This window comes from Stenella coeruleoalba, assembly GCF_951394435.1.
Source record: "Stenella coeruleoalba genome assembly, chromosome: 5".
Classification (NCBI taxonomy): Eukaryota; Metazoa; Chordata; class Mammalia; order Artiodactyla; family Delphinidae; genus Stenella; species Stenella coeruleoalba.
In genome coordinates this window covers 140,190,382-140,206,801 of record NC_137150.1, presented here as the reverse complement: position 1 = coordinate 140,206,801, position 16,420 = coordinate 140,190,382, and the positions used below count along the sequence as shown (strand labels likewise).

The window sequence follows — 16,420 nt, the reverse complement described above, 5'->3', positions numbered from 1 at the left end:
TAACCTGATGTCTGATTCCACAAATCAAAGAGATCTTGTCAAAGTACCCCAAGTCAAATCTCCAATTACTGGGACATGTTTCAGGAAGCATTAAACCTGAATATCCAGAGACTGGGGGACTTGAATCAGAGGCTGACAAACCCAACCAGAAACCTTATTATAACTAAGAGAGATCAGAGGGACAAAGCAAATACAGAAACATCACAAGGCAGGGAGCTGCATCTCAGAAAAGAAACCTTTGTCAAAAATTGAGAAAGGACGTAGAACATTCCCTCGGCTTCCATCAAATCCCATGGTGGAAGGTGTACCTTAGGCCAACTCTAAAGTCAGCTGAAAGCATCAGACAAATTAATCCTACACACTTTACTATGTAAATTATAGTTCATGTCTTTATAATGATAAATCTGCGTTGACATAAGCCTATGAGAAGCGCGGAGAAAAAAACAGAGGAAAGGAGAGAAAGAAAGGTTACTATAAATTTAAGCAAGTATTTACCCTACAAAACACACGTGTTAGTAGGGATGCTGTTTAGGAAGAGAACTTGCCTAAAATTCAGAAATGTGATGTTTTACTTTTGATTCAGTTAGGAAGAAACCTGATAGCCCTATTGAAGAAGAGATCTCCTTAAAAGAAAGGCAGTACCAGGGCTAGGGGTCCAAAATGGGTCATGTTTTAAAGGTATTAAGTAAATGTCAACAATACTTGCAAATAAGGAAAGCAGGTGGAAGTCTGAATGACGGAGGTGCCAATGGGAGGAAGCTGACAGTGCAAGGGAGTCTGGGGCTTCTGAAAGCTGGCAGGTTCTGCTACGTCTCTCTTTATTTGCTCAGAAGGGAGAAGTAGATGAGAACCTTGAGTGCTCAGAAAGCTGGGAGGGAGCCCGGAATTCTTCTGTGGGATTAGCAGGAGGGCAGGCCTGCTGGGAGCTATGCACGTTCCCAGGAGTCTTCACATTAAATCAGGTTTGCGAAAGAGCCAGAGGAGCTCCACCTTTAAGTAGGAAAGACAAAAGCCATCTGCCAGCTGAACCCCAAACTGGCTAGCAGGAAGCTTAGAAGGATGTGTCCCACTGAAGGCTGAAAGAGAACCATGGTTCAACACAACCATGAACAAAGTCGAAGGCAAATGAGAAAGACAGTCCTACCATCGATTAAATACTGTACACTTATTGAATGACACTGTACACAGGATTTGTAATGTTGACTATTATTTACCCTTGTACATTTCCATAACTGCATCTGCATAGCAAAAGGGTAACCTGGTCGAAAGCACACTCTGACCTTTATTGACCCCTGGCTGCGCCACTTACCTACTGGGAAGGAAATATCCACCCGTGGTGTTAGATTTACACATTTAAATCTATAAAGTGGATACACACATGACCCGAACTTGGCTTTACTGTGCTGTACCGTTGCTGTATTGTATCATGTGTCCACAGACGCGTGATGGAAAACAAAATTGCTCTGGGGAGGAAAACTGTTAAAGATGTAACTGAGCTCCAGGGATGTCTGTTCTGTCTCTACGGCAGGCAGAGCCCCCAGTAGGCGTGGGGAAACGGCGTGAATGTGTAGACTAGGAAGAGCCTTGTAGTGGAAAAAACATAGAGCTGGGATTGCCTTGCCACCAGGATAAACATCTTTTACATAGTTTAACATACACTGCGTTTTCTAGGAATGCAACTACTGCGTAAATTGAGGAAGGTGATATTTTCAGGGGGAAACTTTACTAAGATTCTTCACCAATCTGGGAAATTCACATCACCAAACCAAGCTGCTCTGGGCGTCGGAGTCTATTTTAATCCGATTTGTCAGTCTGCACTGGGCGCTGCATGTCTGTGGGGATGCTCACAGCCTCAGGCACCCTCCAACTTCATGTGTATCCTACCCAGGGTGTTTACACATAGAGGTACTCATCACCTTCCTGTGAATTCCCTCCTTTTACCCCGCACCCCCAAACTCCTGCATATTGCATCAGTGAGTTTAGAATTACATATGAAGATGAGTCACACTACCTTTGCGTTTCAGTTCAGGGCATTACAAAGCGCTCACTCTATAGAGGGGGTGCCAGGGCTCAAGTTTGGGACCTCTTGTCCTAGAAGCCTGAACCTGGGCCAGTCTCTTGGTTCCTGGACCTCCTGGGCTACGTGAATAAAAATGAGAGGTTTGGACTGACTTCTGTTCGATGATGAAGTGGTTGAGGGGAGCGGGCTGTTTGGGGCAGAGGATTTAGACAAACCACAATTTGAGTGGGAAAGGGCAAAGGGCAGCCGGCGATCAAAAGTCAACCTCCTTCCCCTGGCTGCACACCCGCTGCCCCAATTTCCAGGCATCTGAGGTCACAGTAACAACTTCAGGGCACACATTAATCTTCACAAAGCAATCACAAGCCAGGAGTTTCATCCAGAATTTCAGTGATTAAAGGTTATCAACATGCTGAGTCATAAACTAAGCTACAGATTCCCTGAAGGAGGTGCCAACCAGCTATCACTGTAGCCCCAGGGGCCCATGTAGCACCAACTACCACTGCCTCCAGCTGGACACACAGGAGACCATAGCTCTTTGTACCATCAAAATGGAGACCAAGATGCACGGGCAGAAGAGAGATGAGCACTTCGGTATAACGTCTCCTGCCTTATTGACGCTGCCCGGGCTTTGCTGAACCTTCCCAGTTGTTACTTTCCCTCGTATGTTTCCTTCCTTTTTTTGCCCCCCCCAACTGAAGTTGGGGTTTATTCCCCAGAACCAAAGATTGTGGGTAGGGAGTGAAAAAGGAAAGACACGAAGAAGATTTGCAGCAGGGAAATGTGATATACCAGCTCACGACCCTAAAAAGCAAACCACACGTCAGCTTACTCGCCTTATCTGTTTCGTTTAAATTCTAGGGTCACAAAAATAGATGTGAAATTAAAATGTGCACAGCATTAGGGCAGCAATAGATACCCGGGGGATAGTGACTCTGACTCCATGGGCCCCTTCAGAGATGAACAGTGACACGCACGAGTCCCAGCGCCTGGACATGCAGTCTGGTCTTATTCCAGAGACTTCTATCTGGGTTCCACACTTCCTCACAACCCTGCCCACAGCTGCTAGCTTGCAGCCTCAGGCCTGAGGGCTTTGTGCTCACAATACATCCTTTCCAATGAGTCATGGATTCCTCTTGTCAGAAACACCTCCTGGCACAGAAAGTGTTTCAGTGAACCACACCTTGACCCATGCCACCAATCTTCAGGGCGATGCAAAGGTGGCTTTCCAAGCAACGCCAGGCTGCTGCCCGGAACAGTCTCACACTCACCTCCAATGCCCCCTGCCCGGCTCAGGGGCACCTCCAAGTTAGGGCTAGAGGGGCCCAACAAACATCAAAGGGTCACCTCCCTGCGACTCAGGTCTGACTACAAAACTGCTGTCTGACTGAGTTTCTATAAAGCGGCGCTCATGAGAACACACCCAGGTTATTAGGAGAACCCTCCTGTGGAGTCATCTGGAATGGAGGTATACATGTGTGTACGCACATACGTGTGCCACACCTGCACACCACACACAAATATACACACCACCATGTGCACGTACACACAGGTACCTCCACACACACAGATACATACATGAATATATCCCCCTCAAAATGCAACAGCGTTTTGGTGACTTTCTCCCAGTGTGTTCTGAAGTGTTCATGCGGTGCTCCCAAGCCCGGCCGTGCGAGGCACGGACCCATCACTCACCTCTCCGTGTCAAAGTATGAGTCGACGTAGGGATGCGGGGCCCCGGCCACGGCGAAGTTGCTGCTTCCAGTGTCAACAAGTATCTGCAGCTTTTATTTTTAAAGGAAAAACAGAGAAACCATCAGGTTACTTGAATAAGGCAACACTCTTGACTACTTCTTTTAAAAATTAAGTACCAAGAACAATGTATTATTTGGAAAAAACTTACGTCGATTAGAAATATCTTTAAAAAGCTGTTAGAAAACTGAACCCTGAACAGTCTGTCGTGAAGCTCGCATGGGCGAGGTGGAATCAGTTTAGCCTCAGAGAGGCACTCAACCTTAAACGAAGGTAAATTCAGTGGAATAAGTGGGATTTTTCCTTTTTCAGCTGCTGGCACCTGGTAACCAGGCAGAGCCCTTTCTCACCCTGGGCTCTTGGCCGGGTTTGTCACTTGGCTGGGGTAGCCCTCCTCCTGCCTTTCCAATCTCACTTGGAAATCCTGATTCACCCCCTCCTCTCCCTCCACACGTCCAGGATGCTTTCCCAGACTCGTCCTGGCACTGGGCATCCCTCATCTCTGCTGCATAGCACCTAGGAACACCTGTCAGAGGTACCACTTCTTTTTTTTTTTTTTTTTTAGTTTTAACGAGCTAGCATTTACACACAAATAAAAACAGAAGATCTTGGATTTTCCACTGGTGCGCTCTGGCATGGTGTTCTCCCAAACCAAGATACAGGAATTCCTCTTATTCCCCGAAGGTCCCTTTCTGCCCCTTTCCAGTCAATCCCTCCTGTTTCCCAGAGGCAACCACTTTCTGAATCCTATTACCAGGGATTGAGTTCACCGGTTCCTGGACGTTATATAAATGGAATCATGTGGAGTTTTTGTCAGGGGAGCGAGAGGAAGGTCCAGCTTCTTCTGCTCAACATGTTTTGGGGCTTCTCGCACTGAATAGAGAGACGATAAATGCCCCTTTATGCCTCGTAACTCTGGGAAATGAATTCTCTTAATTCCGTTTACGAACACAGTCACTAGAAAAGCTGCAGGGCCTCACGACAGAGGCTTCGGAAAGATTTCAGACAGAACGCAATTAAAAAAGTATATTATCTTGTTCTCCATTCAAATATTTGATGTTCAACAGCCCGATCTCCCAAGCCACAACCTGGATTGGAATGGGCTTCACCTGAATTTCACATAAACATTCCAAGGGCACCAATTAAATCTGCATGAACTTGGATTCTACAGGAGGGGAAATGGGGATGCCGAGGAATCCTCGCATGTACCACCGAACAGTTGGTAACAAGGAAAATTAGGTGGAGATCTGTCTGCAGGTCCATGGGGCTGGGCCAGATAGTCCTACCAGGCAGAGTTCTCCCTTTCTTGCTGCTTCTAAATGCTCTGATTTTCAGTGGGCACTCATATCAGAATCTCTGCATGTTTTTTTTCTGTTTTGTTTTGTTTTTTTTTGCGGTACGCGGGCCTCTCACTGCTGTGGCCTCTCCCGTTGTGGAGCACAGGCTCTGGATGGCTCACGGGCCCAGCCGCTCCACTGCATGTGGGATCTTCCCAGACCGGGGCACGAACCCGTGTCCCCTGCATCGGCAGGCGGACTCTCAACCACTGCGCCACCAGGGAAGCCCTCTGCATGTTTTTAAAAATACCTCCTTAACTTCAATTCTTTTAAGAGATGGGTTTATCTCATTTACATCCAATTATACACATTTTTCTTAATCCTATCACTTCCTCTGTCACATTTTCTGTTTTAATCCTGCCCTTCAGGATTTTTATGGAGGCCTCATCTGTAGCGATGAATGATTAAATCATTAGCCACTGGTGACTGATTCAACCTCCAACCCGTCTCCCCTCCCTGGAAATGAGGCTGAAAGTTGCAACTCTCTACTCTCAGGGCTGGTTCCCATCCTTCAGGGCTTTCCAACAGCCAGCTGACTGACGTGACGCAGGTGCGGTTGGAAGGGACTTGTTATGAGAAACAAAAGACACCTTTATCACCCTTATCACCCAGGAAGTCCCAAGGGTTTCAGGAGCCCTGAGCCAGGAACTCGGACAAAGACCAAATACATATTTCTTTGTATAAATGTGTTTCTTCATATAAATCACAATATCACATATGGACAGTGGGAACTCAGCAAGGGCCAGAGCCTCACCCATCATTGGAATAAAGCTCACTCTGTCCTCACAGCAGACATAGTCCAAGCTGACCTAATAATATATGTAACTCACATGGCCTTGCGTCTTCAGTGCCATCTCCATGTCCTGGACTTAAAAGGTTCCTGAAGGCAAGATGAGCTTTTAAAGTTGCTCTGGTGAAAGTAGTAGAGAGATGAAGAAGAAAGGAAAAGAAACCCAAAAGCCCAGAATTCCAGGCTCACGGCAGCCATGAAAGCAGGCCGTTTTTACAAGCCTTTCCTGGGTCTCACTGGCAAACACGCACCCAACAGCCCAGCAGGATGCCTGTGGAAAGGCCAGGCCACCTGACGGCCGATTCCCAGGCTGGCATTCCACATCCACACACGATGCTCCCGCACAACCAGCCCCAGGCAAAGCAGACACAGGACCGCTGTCCTGGGCACAATGGCCCCATTCCCTGCAGACATTTCAGTCTGCTCTCCTGGGTGTGGAATCCCACCTACAGCCTCCGCATCACACATCAGAACCAAGTCCTCTTATACACTCCCGTCCTCGCTTCTGCCACGCTGCACGTTACCCCTCCTCGCAGAGGCAGGCGACACAAAACAGAAAGTCACACGCGAACATAGACGGCATTATTTTACACAGAAGACTCCTAATGGCCAGGCGTTCGTCCCCAGCTGTTTCAGCACAAGACAGCTTTCAAGAAAATTCAATTTGGAGTCACGGCTCGACCAAGTTGGTCGCCACCTCGGCCGTACCTAGAGGATAAGATTTGAGGCGAGAGACGGCCCAGATACATGAGGCAGCCACAAAGCCAGGGAAGGAATGGATTTCTAGAGAGCAGTAAATGCTCTGAGTTGGGCTTCAAGTAATGCTTCTGAGCTGCCCACACCTTTTTTCTGTGCGATGACCTGGAAACGGACTTTTCTCACGTTGACTTCTCGCGCCAGGGCCATGATTTTCCCTTTGCAAGTCCTAGTCTCAACTGAAAAGGAAAAAAAAAAATACAGTCGCTTGCCCTATAAATTTTGCAGCATCCACCCTGAAACCACTGGCAGGCAAAGGCTCAGGGTGCAGAAGTTTTCTGGATGCCTCACCCCTACTCCACTCACTCGCTGCACATGCCCTGCTGCGTCCTTATCCCGGGAACTTCCAACACCACTTCCCGTCTCCTTGGGTTCAGCTCCAAGTACACACAACAGTCTAACCACAGAGCCTGTCGCTCAGTCCCATAAAGGGACACTGAAAATACAAACAAAAGCGGGATATGCTTCGCACTTTCGAAGCACAACTGAAAATGATTCAGAAGTGTGTAAGAAACATCATCCCTGCTTTACAACAAGAAATGCAGGAAGGCCTCTGAGAGCTGCAAGTCCCCGCTTCCTGCCCTACACTAAGCAGCCTCCTGTAGAACCCACGTGCCATTTCTTCCAGAATTTAGGAACGCAGACAAAAATCTGTCTCCACGAGGAGCAAGCGTCCTGTGTTCTGATGGTCACCGGCTTTTCACTGCTCCCATCTTTCTGCCAACCTCAGGGCTCTTTTATGGAAGAAGCAGGTCCCCACCGTGCATCATTTTCACACTGGAGCCTGTCTTCTCCAGAGAACATCCAAGCACAGGGCACCCCCATGCGAGTGGGGCCCACGTGAGGCTCACCAGCCTTTCTCCATCCAGCACCTTGGACAGTGCCCAGGGCGACCTAGGTGCTCAATGAACAGCTGTTGAATGAATGAAAAAGTGGGGGACTGAGAGACTTCCACCAAATGGAGATGACCACATGTAAAAGAGATAGCTAGTGGGAAGCAGCCGCATAGCACAGGGAGATCAGCTCGGTGTTTTGTGACCACCTAGAGGGGTGGGACAGGGAGGGTGGGAGGGAGACGCAAGAGGGAGGGGATATGGGGATATATGTATACGTATAGCTGATTCACTTTGTTATACAGCAGAAACTAACACACCATTGTAAAGCAATTATACTCCAATAAAGATGTTAAAAATAAACAATATAGGAAAAATGCACATTCCAGACAAACGGAATGTGTTTATTGACTTATAAAAGCAACCTGCATTATCCACTGACCAATTCTACACAAAATGTGGAGAGGGCAAAAGATCTCAGATGACCTTTTCCAGAAGACAAGGTGTGAAAATCCCATTACCCTCTAAGTGAAGACTTTCTTCTTTGCAGGATGCTTCTTTGACAATATTCCCCAGTTTTAGCAGCCCCACTCAAACTTGCAGAACGCAATTTTATAAAATAATCATGAAACAAGGACAGCCATTATGCACAAGTTACTGCTGGGAGGGAACCGGACGGCTTTTGATGGTGGACAGATTTTTCTCCATGTCAGGAGGGCAGCCCTGTCCTCACGTCACTGTGGCTCTTCATTTTGCTGGGCAGTGACAGAGCACACAAGGCCTGGGACCAAGACCACGTCGTCCTCCTGTCCTGTTCCTCTGCTCCCTCGTGCGGGAAGGGGGCCACTGACCTCTTTCACAGGATGCCTGCGAGGAGTAAATTCAGTCATATGAAGCGAGTAATAACTGCTAGCGCGGATCACACGCGCAACTTTCAGCAGGAGGTGGGGAGAGAGGTCAGTCCTCGGTGGCCATTGCCACAAACTCCATGACACTCCAAGGAACCTCTGGCCAGGGCCGGTTCTGGAGCGATTTGAAGCTAACAGATTCTCCAGGAAGATTCCTTTAGGGGACAGTCAGGACTCTATATCGCCATGCCCTGCTCTGCCTAGACAAAGCTTACTTGTTTTTTTGTTTGTTTTAAATTTATTTATTTTTATTTTTGGCTGCATTTGTTCTTCGTTGCTGCGCGCGGGTTTTCTCTAGTTGCGGCGAGCGGGGGCTACCCTTTGTTGTGGTGCGCGGGCTTCTCATTGCGGCAGCTTCTCTTGTTGCGGAGCACAGGCTACTGTAGGCGCATGGGCTTCAGTAGTTGTGGCACGCGGGCTCAGTAGTTGTGGCTCGCGGGTTCTAGAGCACAGGCTCAGTAGTTGTGGCGCACGGGCTGAGTTGCTCTGCGGCATGTGGGATCTTCCCGGACCAGGGCTCGAACCCGTGTCCCCTGCATTGGCAGGCGGATTCTTAACCACTGCGCCACCGGGGAAGCCGCTTGTTTTTAAAATGGCACATCTTATGGGGTTTTATTTTCCTCCTTTTGTTTTCATACAGTTATGAGCCACCTCTCCTGCTCTCTGCCAGCGAGCAGAGGTTAATTACAAACCACACACAGTGCTGTCTTTGAGACCCAGGCAGAGTCCTACGTCCTCCAAGAGGCCTTTCAGTGGCGGCCCTGATCCATTCCTCTCCTCTGACAGCCGTGGCCTGATTTTTGGCCCCCTCCCTTGTCTGATGTCTTTTACTGGCCTCTCATTTCTCCGAGGTGCACAGGTTTCCTCTCTGTGAGCCTGTAAGTTGCTCAAGGGCAAAGCCCTTTTTCTTAGTCTTTGGAACAATCTCCATAATGACTACCTTTGATAGGAATTCGATAATCACCTGGTCCATAAGATGGGGAGGAAATACACATGAACTCCACCTAGGAGTGGAAAGCTGATAAAGACGGTAAGCCTGCCAAGAAGCTGGAGAGAATTCACCGGGCGAATTCCTGATACACTTGTGCACATACTTTATTTAGCTTTTCTAGAATTGGCTAGAGTGGCTAACTTAACTTCCCAGTTGCTATATGATCACACGCTGCCTCTTAATTATCCAAGGCTAACCAGAGGTAGGAACAAAATGATGGGGTGGGGGGAGTTTGTTGGTGCCTCCACTTGACGCCACACTCACTCCAGCTGCTGGGGCTCTTCCAGCATCCAGGGCGCAGTGTGCTCCCTTCCCAGCCCTGTGTGATTCCCAGTAAAGCCCTAGTCATACCTGCAAAAAAAAAGAAAAAAGAAAAAGATGCCCTCCAGCATCCACGTCAGGCCTGAGGTGCCCAGGAATGAACGCTCACTGCTGGGCGCAGCCCTGAACCCCAAATACACAGCTGACGGATGAAGCCCCCACATCCTGATCCCTGGGCGGACGGCTCTGAGTGTGCCCTGCGCCACCTCCAGGATTCCCCGTAGCGCTGCCTTGTATTAGTCTTCTCCTCCCTCCTGCCTTGCTGCCCTGCCCCTACCAGTGCCTCCGGGTGGAGAGGAACAGAGAAGGCTGACTCACGCAAGCCTTGCCTCCTGTGCCCCAGAGAGACCAGACGTCTGTCGGAGGGGCTCCCTCCCCAAGGTTCACCACCTGTGGAAACCTCCAGACTGTGCACGGCTCCCACTGTCCGTTCTCAATTGTCGGCTGATGCACTGGGCAATAACCCCACAGAAAGCCATTTGCTAATTCTGCTGTAATAAGGAAAAAGGCGGCATTAAGGAGAAGCACTGGTTCCACGTCTAGTTAGTGATTAGCAGCCTGAGGTCTCTCAGATATCGCTGCCTCTTCTTCAGCAGGTTAATAGATAGGAAAATGAGCAGATAATTTCAATAATGGCTCATTTAACACAACGATTCCTAATTACATTAGCAGCCCATCTGCTGAAGTCTGCCAGCAAGCAGAATGCACAGCGGCGGGGTCCTTGGCGGCCTGGCTCCGCAGGGCTGTGTGCCCACAGTTGTGACATGGGATTGTAGGTGCTGATCGTGTTAATCAGGGTCTCTTGGGGCTTCAATTCTGGAAATGAATCTCGTTTTACTTCAACACGCCTTGTTGAAGGAAGCAAAAATAATTGCCACGCGCCATTTCTCCACGTTCTAAAATTAAGGTTGTTTTTATAGAGAAGGAAAAAGAAACCATTTTCAAAGGGCTCCCCTTAACACAAACAGATGTTACCGAAGTTAGCTACGAGGGGCTTGATTATACAATCCTTTCAGGCTCTGTGTGTGTGCATGTGTGTGTGTGTGTGCACGTGCTTCCTCCTCGCAGATGGGGCTCTTGCTAGAAAAACACAGCCCAGAGACCCGCGGATGGCTTCCCTGGTTCCTGGGAAACCTCAACTGCCGAAAGGATGCTGGGAGGAGAAGGGACACCCGCCTGGCTGTGTCTGATCCGAACGTGGCGGCAGTTTTCCACTGAATGCTTAGGGCTTGGCAGGTTGAGGCCGGCTGCAGAGGTCGTAGGCTGTAGGAAGGTTAAGTGTGGCGGTCCTTGTTCTAGGAGACTAAAAGTCACCCCGAAATCAGAATCCTTCTGGACACGGGAGCTGTCACTACCTCTGCAGCTGAAACCTGTCACCGGGGTGATGGGACAGTTACTGGAGGGAGGGGCTGCTCTGTGATTGAGTTTCCTAACTTTTCAAACAACCCATCCCTGTTAGGATGAGTGGAAAGGCCGGATTTCTAAGGTGGGGGGGGGGAGATTTTATCACACACCAGAGCTGATGCCCTTAAACGTGCTGAAACTATGTCCACTCGTGGGATGCTGGTTTCAAGTTCACTTTCTACCTGTGGTCCCAGGATACACCCTGCACTTTCTCTAAAGCAGAGTGGCATGAAAACTATCAGCTTTAGCGTCTGTTAGACCTGGATTGGAACCCTGGCTTAGCCTCCTGTGAATGAAGAATACCACCTGCCATATCGGTAAACAAAGGCTGTTACAGCCATCGAGCCATCACGTCACAGCCTCCTTGATGGTGCCCCCTGAGGACGCTCAGGGTGAGAAAGCACAGAGTACTGGCCCCAGGGAGCTGAGGTGCACATCAAAGGAATGACTTCAGTGAACCCGGACTCTTGCATCTTCCCATACAGAGAAAAGCACTAAATCCGTTAAGCTGAGATGTCTGGTTTTCTTTCATTAACAATAATATCTTGATGTTCCGACTACCTGGTCTTTGCTGCAAAAACTCCTGTATATCCCGGCTCCCCCGTTGCCTCTTCAGAGCGGTCCCTCAGAGCCATCTGAGATGCTGTGTCCTGGACTTAAGTCCTCAGTTTTGTTCGCCAAGTAAAACATAACTCTCCACTTTTACGTTATGCTTTTTTTTTGCAGTTGACACTCCTGTTGGCCGTGGAACCTTAAGTAAACTACTATCTCTGAGCCTTGGTGTCCTCACCTGTAAGGTAAGATGATAGAGTGTTGCTCTGAGGGGCACATGAGATGCCCCTCATGTATGTGTGATACACCCAGAACAGTGCCTGGTACATTGGGGTGCTTCAATTCCTCAGAGAGGGGCAGTGTGACGTGTTTTCCTCTCGCTACAGGGCTGACTTCTCAAATACATCACTGTGCCAAACATCACACGCATCCAGCTCCCCACCAGACTTTCACTCCGAGTCTCCACACTGCAGCGAGTGTGGACGCAGCCCAGAAGTAACGTGCATAAGCTCCAGAACTGGCACCCCAGTGTGTTTAGCAGCCTTTCCCCATGCACCGTGGCTGGTCCTGCTGCAGGTGATGCTGAGAGGGACGTGACCATGCGCTGAAACATTTGGGGATGCCCTGTGTCAGCGGCACCTGCACTTGGCCGGAACCAGGCAGAGATCCATCCGGGAACGCTCTAATCCCAAAGCCAGGGATGCAGCTTTCGCTCACCCTGTCTTTTCTTCCCCACCATGGAGTCGGTATGCCCTATCTATTCTACTTCCAGAATGTTTCTAAAACTGTTCATGCTTCCCTCTCCCCTTCCACCTCCCTGGCTCACCCCGGGGTCTTTGTGTCGCTAGCTCTGAGCACAGTGCCTGGCACACAGTAAGTGCTCAATAAAGCTTGCTGAATGAATGAATGGTGCCCGAACACCACTGAGGCCACCCTGTCGCAAGAGACTTAAGTCCAGCTAGTTTCTGCTCTCTCCGGCCTGGGTTTTCTCAGGGTCCAAGCCCTCGCCGGGGTTTTAGTGAGTTCCAGGGTCTCCCAGTCGCAGCGACTCCTGGGCTCTGAGGACAATTTTTAACAGTGGTGTAGCAATAGCATTAGCGTACACTTGAGAAAGAAAACAATACTCCAAGGCCACTGCCCTAACAGAGCTGCACCTGGGGGTCTCCATCGTTGGGTCTCATCCTTACAGGTGAGAGTTGACCCTGGGTTTGTTTCCCTTAATATTCCAAGGCTCCAGCCATCCGTTCAGGCTGCTGAGAATTAGAGACAACATCCGCACTCAAGTCCAAGGGTGTGATCACGCATCCAGGGCTGCCCCGGGTCCAGCAGAGCCAGGGCCAGAAGCCGGAGCCACTTCGCCTCTGGGCTCAGAGCTCACAGGGTAGCTGCCATCACACCTGAAGAAGGTACTTGGTTGTCTGCCAAGGGCTACACGTGGTGGCACAGTCTCCAGGGATCACGGACTACAAGGGGAGATGCTCTCAGCAGCCTCGCGTCCACCAAGCTTCTGGAAGTAAGAGCTGGAAGCCAGAAAGTACCTCGATGTTTGCAAGGGGCAATTCAGAGACAGGTGGGCTGGATGCTTCCACCTGCTTGGCCAGCCCCTCCCTCTTTGCAGGCAAACTTGGGAGCGGGCTAGGGAGGCAGAAAGAACACAAGGGGCGCCCTTTCTATGGAGGATGTCAGGGCCCCAGGGACCTCCCTGGGCTGCGGAGCTCCCCTCAGCCTCTGAGCTTACACAGTCTGCCTGCTGGCAGAATGCAATCCCACCGATTGAAGAATGAAAGCGGATATTTAAACAGACACGGATGAGAGTCACAAGGCTGGATGGACCTCATTCACTGACGCCAATAAACATGATCCTTTTTCCCACAGAAAGGAAAACTCACGCCGAACTGCCTCTCAGAAAGCACTACTAAAAAGGACAAAAGCAGGTCTGTCTCCTTATTTTGGTGATTGTGGGGGGAAGGGCTAAATAGGGAAAGTGTGATTAACAGAGGGCAAGTCAGCCTTTTCTTCCCCAAAGAGATGACTACAGCCGCTCCCTCCAAAACCCGTTACACATTTCCAGGGTTTTTAGGAGACATCATTTTAGCTAAAAATCGGTTCTTCCTGCACATTTTTCAGAAGAGTTTAAACAGATTCTCAACAAAGGCGTAATGTCTTAACCCTCAAGACATTTCTGGACTTTCACTAAATTTTCCCTTTTGCTCAAGAGTTGATAACTTTGAATGGAAAGCCATTTCAGATCTGAACTTGCAGAAGAAAAGACATGGGATTAACTTCATCCTGGCTCTCAACATTCAACTATTGTAACAACTTTCAGTAAATGTGAAAAAAAATTAAGATAAAGCATATATACTCACTGCAGCGACGGGCAAGATTTTCAAGTTACTATTACTATAAAATGGTTACTCCTCACTATTATTCTAGGTATCAAGATTCATTTTCTAAATGGTAGTAAAATACACAAAACATGAAATGTAGCATCTTAACCACTTTTAAATGTACAGTTCAGCAGAGTTAAGACATTCACACTGTTGTACAACCACCACCACCATCCATCTCCAGAATTTTGCATCATCTCAAACAGAAACTCTGTACCCACTAGGGGCTTCCCTGATGGTCCAGTGGTTAAGATTCCGGGCTTCCACTGCAGGGGGCCTGGGTTCGATCCCTGGTCGGGAAACTAAGATCCCGCATCCCACGTGGTGCGGCCAAAAATAAATAAATAAAATCAAAAGAAAAAAAGAAACTCTGTACCCACTAAACTAATTCTCTATTCCCCACTCCCCCAGCCCCTGGCAACCACCATTCAACTTTCTGTCTCTATAGATTTGACTCCTCTGGAATCCAGTATTTGTCCTGGCTTATTTCACTTTGCAAAATGTCCTCAAGTTTCATCCGCGTTGTAGCAGGTGTCAGAATTCCCTTCCCTTCTGAGGTTGAATAACATTCCGTTGCATGTATATTCCACTTTTTGTTTTGCTCCATTTATCCATCAATGGACACTTGGGTTGCTTCCAACTTTGGCTACTGTAAATAATGCTGTTATGAAAGTAGGTGTACAAATATCTCTTCGGAATCCTGTTTCAGTTTTCTTGGGAAGATTCATTCTTTTTCAGTGAATAGTTAGTGAGTGGTGACCACGTGCCGGGGCCATGGAGACAGAAGATATGCGCCCCTTATGGAATTTATCACCTAACATTCAGACCCAAGACCAGCCTTCTCTTCTGTAATGGGTTTCAGTTTCTGCTGAATTGGCTATAGGACTGGTGAGGAATAAAGTACAAATAACTGTAGTTGACTTGTTTGAGGTTTTTCCACTGAATTAAAAGTTTAATTTCTAAGCCCTTTCTCACTCCAATCAACACTCTTAAAGAAAAAAAACTCCCCCCGCTTATGATAATATTTATCAGGGTACTATAATCGATTTTAACACTGTGTAAAACACAAAAGAATTAGGAAAGTAAATTTCCTAATAGGGAAATGGACTGCCAATCATATTATTTTGCATTTGAGTATACAAATGACTGCATCGTAACTGCACTGAATCTGAAACTGACCTGGCCAAATAGCTTTTCGAGGTTAGCCTCTCGGAGTTTATTTGAAATAAACTCCACGTACGTGTAGTGAACATACACGTACAATACTATCATCAAGTGCTTTGAAACCAGAAATTGTGCTTTAAGTCCTAAGTATCACAAGGGTACAAACACCTTCTAGCAGCAGGGATGACTGTACATGGGTATGTTAATGGGAATGACTGATAATCTAAGATTCCTCATATGCATCTCTGTGTCAAATGCTGTGACCTAGCCTTTAGGACGACATCTTCTCAACATCTAAAATGGTACCTCCATTTTACAGAACCTCTTTGCATACTGATCTGATAGGCCCAAACTTGGAATGTATAAAACAAAAATGCCATTGTTTTCAGATTTGCTACCCTTCGCTAATTTCAGTTCAGCCATTTAAGAGACAGACATTTCTATGAGGTTCCTAAAAGGTTTTGGGTTTTTTTTCTTCTTGTTAAACCCACGAGGAAAAAAAATATTTTAATAGGCATATGGTGATCAAAGATATCATTCTCTGCTGGAAAGATTTTTTAAAGCCCTTCCAAGTAAATTCCTCTCAGGAAAGACATTAAATCTCCACATTATTTATGGTGTCCAGATATTTTGAAAGAATGCTAGCCCAGAAGAGAAATAACGGATGCATCCCTCTTTTGCATCTATGCCGGCAAAATACAGATGTTTTCCTAATTAGGGTACAGAACAGCCACACGGAAACCTTCCAGAACATTTTAGAGGTGGGAGAAACGAAGACTTAGCAAAAAAAAAAACAAAAAACTGCAACGTATTAACCTTGGCAAAATCTCTAGCAAACATGTGACTGCTCTTGGGTATCATCATCAAATATGACAGATGCTGCAAAAGTAGACACAGATCCACCTCTTCCTAATTCCAGCCTTTTCCACGGACAGTGGACCCACGTCCCATTGACCACTCAGGACAATACACTCCCAACTCCCCCATCTCTCCTCCACATCGTCAGGTTTTCCCTCCTCTACCAGGACCACAGCCACCTTATAAGCAGATTGTGATATTTCCCATCTTAAGAAAGATGACACACAACTTTCTTCACCCTACATCTTCCTCCCACCTCGGCCCCATCTCTCTGCACTCCTTGTGACTCTCATCCGTGTCTGCAACTCCAAAGAGTTGACAGCGAATCCTCTCCTCCGATTCCCACT

At 47.9% G+C, this 16,420-nt stretch overlaps 1 protein-coding gene across 1 annotated transcript in view; it reads right to left on the bottom strand.

Annotated features, from left to right (window-relative positions):
- BACE2 (beta-secretase 2) overlaps positions 1-16,420 on the bottom strand; it is an 86,721-nt gene that overhangs the window by 48,846 nt on the left and 21,455 nt on the right. The window contains exon 2 of the mRNA XM_079921735.1: positions 3,716-3,804. Within this exon, the coding sequence (XP_079777861.1) occupies positions 3,716-3,804 (89 nt within the window). The remainder of the gene's footprint in view (positions 1-3,715; positions 3,805-16,420) is intronic.